The following is a 10025-nucleotide window of genomic DNA, read 5'->3' on the forward strand; positions in this document are numbered from 1 at the left end:
AAGTTTTGGGTTTCCTGTTTTATTTTGTGACGTTTTTTGATTTCCTGTCTTTTGTGTTTCCTCATGTTGTCCCTTGATTATTGGTACTCCCTGTGTGATTGCTCATTAGTTTCACCTGTGTCTCGTCATCCCTCTGCCTCTGTGTGTGTATATAGCCCTGCCTTTCCCTTTGTTCCCTGTCGTATCACTCTTGTTACCTTGTCATATCGCTTTCATGCTGTTTTTCGTGTTTTCAAGCTCCTTGTGTGTTCTTGATTCTTTTGTATTTAGGGTTACCTGCCGTCAGCAGCTCCTATAGTTGTTAAAACCTTTTGTTTGCACCAAGTCCTCACCACTTTATTGTCCTGCACCTGGGCCATCACCATCTCACTACTTGACATAAGTAAGCTTTCCAACAGGGTTACTCACTGAATTGGTTACGTGGTCAGATGACCACTGTCAGAAGACATTTTTGACACACTTATAACACAGGAGAACATGCCAAGAAATAATAAGCCATATTTGTCATTATGTTAATTGAGACTGTCAGAGTAGATTAAGTGAAAGAAGTATATGTAGCAGAAATCTACTAATCCCTTTGTCACAGTGTAAAATTGGATGGTGTGATGAGGTGCCATGGAAACTATTAGGAACACATCATCAGTCCCAAAGTAAGTCTATAGGAACTGATTACATTTTACAGACTTTACATGTGACACACAAGCCAGACTACATGTTGCCCCATAGTCAAGTATGTTCAGCAGTCTGGATGGCTTAAGGAAAGAAAGAGTTGGCACAGCTGTTTGTTTTCCTCAAGAGGGCGTAATAGCGCTGCCCCGAGGGCTCCAGCACAAACTTGCCTGCAAGAATGTGATCCAGATGATCAATGATGCTTTTTGCTTTCCTGACCACCTTCCACCTTCCGCACTGAGGGCAAGTCACACACACTTCTTGGAGCACACGTTTGTGATACTGTGTAAGCTGTTTTTGTATTTTTTGTGACAATCCATTAAAAAAGCATCTAAAAGGAGATAGAAGATAGAAGAATGGTAAAAAGTTCCCTTGCAACTTATACAGTTCCACTGAGGAAAGAAAAGCCATGAATGCAGCAATTTTAATAACTGTGCAGTATGACTCATAGATGCTCTTAAAGAATAAAAGAAACACAAATTGGGTCTGATTGATGAGTGCATATTTGCCGTCTGATTCATGGGATAAGGGAGATACTGGCATCAGCAACAGTGTTTACCCAGTACATCCCATACATTTACATACACCCTCTCATACAAGATAAAGTATTTAAGTCATTTTTGACAGAGCGTATATGTACATGTTGTTCTTTCTTTCTTTAGCAATCCATCCATTCATAGTTCAGCAGAGTGCGACGCACTCTTCTTCGTCTGAAGTCGTATTCTTTTTGTCTGAACCCATGTGAAAAGTACAGGTAACCTGAAAAGGTGAGATGCTTCATTAATATCATTACAAACAGGATCATAATGCAGTGGCAGAGGGACTGTCTTTAGACTGTTACCTCTTTTCTCAAAAGCAGCATCTACTTGGAAGGCAATCCGAGGAAGCCCCCTACGGATGAGCTTTGGGTAACCGACATCCATTCTGCCCCTCCTTTCATTGTAGCTGTATGAATGATATGAGTAGCAGTGTTAATCAACACGCAGTATCTGTTTATATCTGGATTGAGTTCATCGGGTTAGTCTTTACTCACCTCCAGTATCTGTTCCTTACAAAGAAAAGGGTTCTGCTTGTAAGTGGCAGATAAACAGCAGCATCTACCTTGGTAACAGACGCAGGTAAGCCGAAGTCACTTAGAGGTTTGGGATAACCCGGTAGGACAGTGTTTCCTGTCACAACCCAATAATGGTTCCCTGTGGTGTGAAAAGGTTGAATTATGTTTGTTGCAACTCCCGGTATTTTTTATGAACAATTAATATAGCTGATTTTATACCTTCAAAGAAAATCACAATATGCTGTCTGTTATTCTCATAAGCAGCATCAACTTTGTTGACTCCAGGCCAGACAGACTGAATTTTCTTCATAATGATGTTATTCCTATGGCTCCTCTTCCAGAAATACCTGACAAAGAAAGAAATAAGTACAGCTGTCACGTACAACATTTGTCTTGTCAAAATAAGAGCTCTGACAAATAAAGTCGCTTGTTTCTGAAAACGTTCAAGTGACTGAATAAAAATGCATAAAACTCTGACCCATCTTTGAAGAAGTAAAGATCCCCTTTAATGGAGGTTGCAGCATCAAAGCTCAGCTTTGTGTCACACTTGTTTGGAGGAAGTTCAGGCTCTGATTGACCAGGGGACTTTGCTCTGACTCCTTTAGGAGACAAAAGAGAGAAATGGGGGGCTCAGCTGGAGAGTTTGTCACTGATGTCTGATGGCTTAAGGAAAGAAAGAGTTGGCACAGCTGTTTGTTTTCCTCAAGGGGGCGTAATAGCGCCGCCCGAGGGCTCCAGCACAGACTTGCAGGCAAGAATGTGATCCAGCTGATCAATGATGCTTTTTGCTTTCCTGACCACCTTCCACCTTCCACACTGAGGGCAAGTCACACACACTTCTTGGAGCACACTTTGCTTTTGTGATCTTTGCTCTGTTTCTGAAATACAAACTAGCAACCTGTGGAGTACTTAACCTCTCACCATAGAGAGCTTGTATTCCCTTTCGGTCATCATCTGGTAGCATGTACCCCTCTGTGTTCACATACTTGTAGGTGGGATGCATCAGAGCTGTCTCATCCTCTGAGTGGGCTAATCCCAGAGCATGGCCAAACTCATGAGCGGCCACCAAGAACAGGTTGGTTCCTGTATATAAATAGTAATATAGTTAGTGCAGGTACATGACCAGCTACAGTGTTACATCCACAATGCTTATTACAGTATGTTTACCTGCTGAAGTTAGAGTCCAGTCTTCATCATCATCAAAATGGGTATCACCTCCGATGCCTTCCCCGGGAGAGAATGCATGTGCCAAGACACCATATTTCCCATCAAATGGAGCAAAATCTCCATGGTCTGGTTTGTAGAGCAGAAGATAAAGTTAGCACAAAACCATACATTTCAAAGGCCCTGAAGGGAAAACATTACCTCCAGCCTTGAATTTGATTATAATATCAGCAGCATCGCTGTCAATCTGCTTGAAATCGATAGGAGCTACATCACTGTAGAGTTTCAGAGCTTTGGCTATGGTGGCATCCACATCACTTCGACCCAAGTCTGGTGTGTAGTCAGTTATCCTGTTAGAGTGAAAATAGTTTGCTCTATGCTTGGATGAACTGCATACAGGAACTCAATGACTTTTGTTAGATGTTCTTGTACTGATTCTTGTACCTGTATGTGACCACAGTCTTGTTCCACTTTGGTCGGCCCTCAAAGAGGCCATATCTGTTGATATCTATGAATCCACAGCGGGGGCGAGACATCACTTCCAGTGTCCTAGAGTCCGCCTGCCCCGTCACCTCCAGTCCAAAAAACGTCTGCATTTTTCTGAGATTGCTTTCAAAGGAGACTTGAGAGCTGCGCTGCATAGCTCTGGATGTGCTGACAACTGTATCCGGGTAAAATTGAGACAAATAGTTCTGGAAAAAGAAGGCAAAAATAAGCGGAACCCCACATATCAATTAAACTGCATATAGGATTAATTTGACTGATCCTGAATTTAGCTTTAGCAGTAGCCAGGTTAAGTCTAAATTCTCAGAATATGAATCTGGAAATTCAGAATATGAATCTGGTAATAGGCCATTCAGAGCCATTGCGGGCCGTGTTTCAGCCTATACAGAGAAAAAAGGCATGCAACTACAAGTCCTTCAACCAATCAGAGCAATTTAGTTGTAAACAAATTTAACTCCACGGTGCTTAAATGATGATGTGTATCACTATGCTGGTACTCTTCCCACCATAAAACCTGCACAAATGATTTGATTGGCCCGGCAGATCAGTCATCAGTTTTCAGTGGTTTGACTCCAGACCAACTTCACAACATAAATGTTGTGGGCGGTGGAGGAGAGGATGGCTTTTTAGGCTCATTTAGCTTTAGAAAAGAATAACATTACTTTGCAATTATAATGCAATGTATGTGCAGTAGAAATCATCAATATTACCGTGAAATCAAACACAGTACACATGATATTTGCATACTCACATTCATCAATTGTCTGTTTCCATCATTAAAAACATAATAAAATAAATCGTATTACAACTTAACGTGTGGAAAGGGAAATCGTCATGTCAGTTGGTTTTGTTGCGTAAAAAACTGTGCTGTTGTTGTATTTCCGCCAAATCAGATGCCCAAGAGCAAGATGTGTTGCCTCATGAATTCTTACACTGCAGAATTCCAAGTTGCTTGTTCTCACCATAACCACAGATTACCACACTGATATCATTCACTTTCAGAATAATAGCATTCTAACATATTTCATATGCTTCCTCTGACTATTACAGAAGCTAGACCATTACAGAAACCAGAGGGTGCAATCACTCAATCAAATGTATTGTCAGTATGCCTGAAAGTAAGTTTTGAGCATGTTTTAGAAGAATATCACCACCATATGCCATATATCATTCTATAGTTGTCTTCACAATGTTCAGGTGTCCTTCACACTTTTTTTCCCCATGTTATAAGCCAACATTATTTTAAATCCAACTTGTACAGATGCAGGGTACAGTTTACATGAAAGTTGCAAGATTTAAACAAGGTAGACATTGATAACATGAACACACTGAAACAATGTTTCAGGAAATACCAAACTAGTTCATTACAACAGTTGGTGTGTTCTTATGTTTTTCTTTATCACTGGGGACACAGTTGGCGATCCAGACATTATTCAAAAATCCAGTGACTCAGAAAAGTCAATGCATTTTGCATTCACATTGATACGCTGAAATGTAATAGATATTGCAGGATATTATTACCCCGTGAATTAACGCAACACAGAGAAATATTTTTAACATTCGTATTTACCTGGACTTTTAAGAGCTCCTCTTGGCTGGGTGAAGTGGCGGGCAAAGCTCCACATAGTGATACAACCACCACCACCATCACAATTTTGAAAGCAGCTCCCATGAGTCCCTTTTATTTCAAAGAAGAAGGAGAAATTCACTGTGCTTAAGCTATTCTTTATCTCAGATACTGTTCAGCTGGTCGCAGTGAACAACCGACTCCTGAAACATTCGATCTCAGTATTTTGGATGGAACATGGAAGAGCGGGGAAAGGCTGGGCAACAAGACATTCCTGCAAGTGTCTGAACAGGCCCATTCAGAACAACATGAGAGAAATAATAGCAGTAATGATAAGAAGCGGGGGCTGGTGTGGAGGGGGAGATGATTTGCAGCTGGAGTAGCTTGAACTGGCATGAATATGATATACGGTAGATCAGACACGCCATAAAGGAGCTATCAACAGGAACAGTAATAGTCAACATCAGGTGCTTTCTGTGTGCAGTTTACTCATTGTGGTAATTACACATCACCAAAGTATTTGGTTTCCAGTATTTAGCAGCTGTTGGTGTTGTGACCTAGATATAAATAATCTTATCTAATTTACATTTTAATATTTATAATTTAGAGATCCGGGGGGCAAGGCAGTTAAAAAGTTAATACTTGTTATTGAAGTTGTACTTTAATATTTGAATTTTGCTTATATTTTATGTTAATTGGATTGAGGTCAGAGTGATGTCACTCAATGATGTCACCGCTGTGTATGCCGTGAAATAAAAATGGAATTAGAACTGGGACAAATAAAGTTGCCAAACTTTAAAAACTTTCAAAATGCAGTGTGAAGTGTCAACAATCTCAATACACTGGCTAGTAGAATCATGGAACTAGTTAGGAACATGTAGAAAGGTCAAGACTCCAGCAGCACTCATAGTAAATGGAACCACTTTATTAGACAGACACATTTTGGCTTGTGGCCTTCATCAGAGTCATCAAGAATCACACTGAAAAGACAATTTAAATAATGTCTAAAGTAAAATAAAATTGCCAATTTATATGGAAACGACCAATCGTCGCCAATGAGACACTTACAAGTTGGATTTAGTCATGTGACAGCAGGCCAACCAATCACATCCACATACATACAGACAGGGAACACAAGTGCGGGTCGGAGATGAATGGTAAAGATAATATATATAAACACAATAAAAGCAACAAAAATAGCATAAACAGACCACGTAAAATATACAAAAGTACATGTATTCAAAAGACTTAGAAGAATATTGTATTTTAACAGCTCTAAATATTACATTGAATAATGATCTATAATGTTTAAAAATTATTAATTTAAACACTGTTTAACACTGTAGTACATACATTCTTTTTCTAGAGGAGCATAAATTCAAAATCAACTGCTCTAGAAGTTAGTGCAGCGCAGGAAGTAGCTGTTCCTCAGCACGCGGTGCAGCCTTCCAGTCCTCAGGCTGTACTCAAACATGTAGGGTCCACTGTAGATGTAAGTAAAACCTGCAGGACAGAAGCTCAATATTACTTTTTGGGTTTTCTCGGCTGGAACTGCCTGGTTTTGCAAAACTTATAAATTAATAATGTGAAACTTAGTCCAACTATAGATGAAACAAGACATGCAAAGAAATGAATGAGCAAAAACAACATCAGCCCACAGTTAATGCCAGTGGGCTGAAAAGTATATTTGATAGGAATGAGAGCACTAAAAGCAAGGCTAGCTTTTTCAACAGGATATCTGCCAAGAAATAGAGCTGACATAATGAACAACTCTTTGTGTGGAATTCTCCCATTAAAGCTGCAATGGTACTACGCAGTTGCAGGAAATCAAGCTGTCCCCTTGTATTCATTGATGGTGATACATAAATACAGTACATTTAAATGCATGGAATATTTTGACTTTTGAGGGGTAGGACAATTCTTGTACAATTTCTTGTCTAGTTTCCATTCCATCTCTGTTTGACAGAGACTCCAGAAAGGCACTTTGCCGGGGTTATGAAATAATTTGCCACTTAACTCGCAAAACCACAACACTTAGCAGGGATTATCTCACAGTCATAGGCCCATGTCAAAGTAAACATTTCATCACATTCTTATATTCTATCTTAAAGCACTCAGAGACAAAAGCTACAAGAACCAGCATGCCATCATTGTAATGGTGCAGTCATTAAGGTTGGCTGTGTTCCCTATTTGTAGTTTTTGCTAAGCTAAGCTGACTGGCTACTAGTTGTGGGGTTATATAACTGTCAATAAGAAAAAAATAAGTGAATATAAATGGATGGTGAATGATCCTTCCATTTTCCTCATTTCAATTGTCTGGATGTGGAAAACTCACCTCTGTACTGGAAAGCTGCCGTTACCTTGTTGTTCAGACCTGGAAAGGTTTGAGCAACCCGTTTGGGGAATCCCTGGTCCATCCTATTTCTAACCTCATCATAGCTGAAGAAAGAGATACAATCAGTCAAGCAAAAGAAGAAGGAATAGGCGCTTATTCTGAAAAACAAAGATGACTATTTATAGTTGAACCAAACCTGTAGTAATAGTTGTTTACAAAGAAAAGAGTTTTGCCAGATTCCACGTCGTGGATGGCGGCATCAATTTTCGCCACGGATCTTGGGAGACCAAAGGTTGTCAGTTTTTTTGGGTAGCCCCGAACAAGCGTATAACCACTGAAGGCCCACACTCTACGGTCTGCAAACAAAACATTACAACAATTATTATAATGATAAATGATAAATGGCATCTGTGCTTTGGATCGATAGGGGAAACATATACCTTTGAAGAGAAAGACTCTGTCCAACCGTCGGTTCTCATAAGCAGCATCAATGTTGACGGGGGAATTAGGCCAGAAGTTGGTGATGAGAGTCTGCTGGGGTGTCCTGCTCTGAGGGTAGCTGCGCCAGAAGAAACTGAGAAAACACAGTGACACAAACTTATAGTACACCCAAATCAGACTTCGGAAATATATTTTATAGAAATCTACTGTACAGCATCTATGATACCTGTCCTTGAAGAACAGCATCTCTCCTCTGAGGGTGGCCACAGCATCCAATACCATTGTTGAATCACAGGCATCGGGAGTGGTGGGAGGTTGGGGTTTGCCCACTGAAGGATCCTTAGTAGGGTCTGCACCTGGTGGTTAAACAAAATATATTTATAGATAGCATCACAAGGCAACAAAGCCCAGTTTAGTACCAATGCAGAAATAAGGATCAGTCAATGATCCAGAACCTCTAACTTACCATACAGGGACTGGATACCATTTACATCATCCCGGGGCAGAACAAAGGTGTCAGGGTTTCTGTATGAGTACGTAGGGTACATGAGGGCACCCGGATCATCGGAGTGAGACAAACCCAGAGAGTGGCCAAACTCATGAGCGGCGACTAAGAAGAGGACGAAGCCTAAAGCAGGGAGCACAGAAGGAGGATCAGTTAGGGGGCAATCTAAAATAAATCAATCCAAAAAAAAATACAAGAAGATGTCATGTTATGTAAAAAAAAAAAAAAACAAACAAACAATTAAACGTACCTCGGCTTGAGCGGTAAGTGAAGGTCTCATCTTCATCGAAATGAGCATCTCCTCCAATACCAGGAGAGGGAGCAAAGGCATGGGCAAGAGTACCGCCAGGGCCATCAAAGGGGTAATAATCACCATGTGCTGTATGAGCAAGAACATAGTCATGTAAACATACAAAAACATTCTATACAATGTATAATGTTTTGTCTTGTATTTGTAAGGATTCTGTAGAAAAAGTCTGTCCAAGGGAGATATTATTGTTTTAGTTGTACAACGCACACATGTATCTCATCCACCAGCCTATTGCCAAGTAAACAGACATTTCAGCACATTCTTAACTCTAATGTAAAGGAAGCTCTGGGGCCGAAGCTGCAAGCACCAGCATGCCATCATTAGAATGACTGGAGTTGCCTTATGCAACCCTACTATGAGACCGCTGAACACCCACACACAATAAACAAACTCTTATCTATGGACTGCCACAGACCCCTGCACTCACCCCACCCCCCACGTCCACCCACCCCCAAGGGATCCTCATTGGACTGACATGCTGCTATCTCTGACAGTTTACACTTCATACTTATTGTGTTATTTTTATGTTATATTTAACTTCTTTAGCATCTTTAAGTCACTCCAGCATTTATATTTTATACTATATTGTGTGAACCGATGGTGTACCTGTTGAATGACAACCAAAACAAGTCTAAGTCTAAGTGATAAACACTATACTCCACAACAAATTACATATACCAGAAAACTAAAGTTATTTTTTTTTATTTTTATCGTATATCAAATTGAACATTATACTCACATTGGCGACCAAAGGAGATCATGATGTCAGCGGTGCCACTGTAGATCCTTCTGAATCTCAGAGGAGTGACGTTGGCCCAAACCTGCAGAGCTTTCTCAATGGAGGTATCCACCTCTGCCCGAGACATGTCTGGTGTGTAGTTCTCTATCCTGTAGCATGGGAAATTACAAATCAGTAAGCAACCGCATGAAATGCCTGTAGTGGTAAGTTTCTCTCTCATTCTCTGTTCAGATCATTCACCTGTATGTGAGGTCGTTTTTCTCCCACTTGAGGCCGTTTCCGAAAGTGGAGAACCGAGCGATGTTTCCATCTGGAACGCCACAGCGGGGCTTCTTCATCATGGCCAAGGTGTCGGCATCCAGAGTCCCTGTGATCTGGAGACCAAAGAATCTCTGCATCTCACTCAGCTTCTTGGTCACCTGGCTGATGCCCCGTCTCGCAGCTGGACCACTCTCCTGCGTTAAGTTGAAAAATTTCTTCAGGTAGCCCTGTGAACAAAGATGAGGTTATAAGATTATATGACCAGATGAGACAAATCATGAAAACATGAAAGCAAATCAAGACGCATACCTCTGCAAAATGTTCATCCTGCACAGTGGTATCCGACACAGGCGCACAGCAACCTGCAGCAGCCAGACTCAGTAGAATGCACGCAACGAAAGACCTCATGTTTCCTTGTTGATTTTGACTTGTGTATGTGCATTCAGGTGGGCTGTTATATAGGCTGGAGAATGGAA

The 10025-nt window shown here is 40.8% G+C and overlaps 2 protein-coding genes across 2 annotated transcripts; both read right to left on the bottom strand.

The window, feature by feature from the left end:
• Positions 1-1079: 1079 nt before the first annotated feature.
• Positions 1080-5198, bottom strand: mmp30 (matrix metallopeptidase 30). The gene is made up of 10 exons (XM_047608071.1): positions 4962-5198; positions 3332-3579; positions 3089-3237; positions 2891-3016; positions 2645-2806; positions 2202-2322; positions 1943-2070; positions 1703-1862; positions 1511-1614; positions 1080-1428 (listed from the first exon to the last, which is right to left on the bottom strand). Exons 1-10 carry the CDS (start codon positions 5061-5063, stop codon positions 1328-1330), a joined length of 1401 nt encoding a protein of 466 aa, XP_047464027.1. The 5' UTR covers positions 5064-5198; the 3' UTR covers positions 1080-1327.
• A 666-nt stretch (positions 5199-5864) lies between these two features.
• Positions 5865-10025, bottom strand: LOC125021843 (collagenase 3-like). Its single transcript, XM_047608067.1, has 10 exons — positions 9859-10025; positions 9529-9776; positions 9289-9437; positions 8490-8618; positions 8201-8362; positions 7961-8090; positions 7734-7867; positions 7490-7649; positions 7294-7397; positions 5865-6461 (listed from the first exon to the last, which is right to left on the bottom strand). Exons 1-10 carry the CDS (start codon positions 9955-9957, stop codon positions 6352-6354), a joined length of 1425 nt encoding a protein of 474 aa, XP_047464023.1. The 5' UTR covers positions 9958-10025; the 3' UTR covers positions 5865-6351.

Source organism: Mugil cephalus, chromosome 15 (assembly GCF_022458985.1).
Source record: "Mugil cephalus isolate CIBA_MC_2020 chromosome 15, CIBA_Mcephalus_1.1, whole genome shotgun sequence".
NCBI lineage: Eukaryota > Metazoa > Chordata > Actinopteri > Mugiliformes > Mugilidae > Mugil > Mugil cephalus.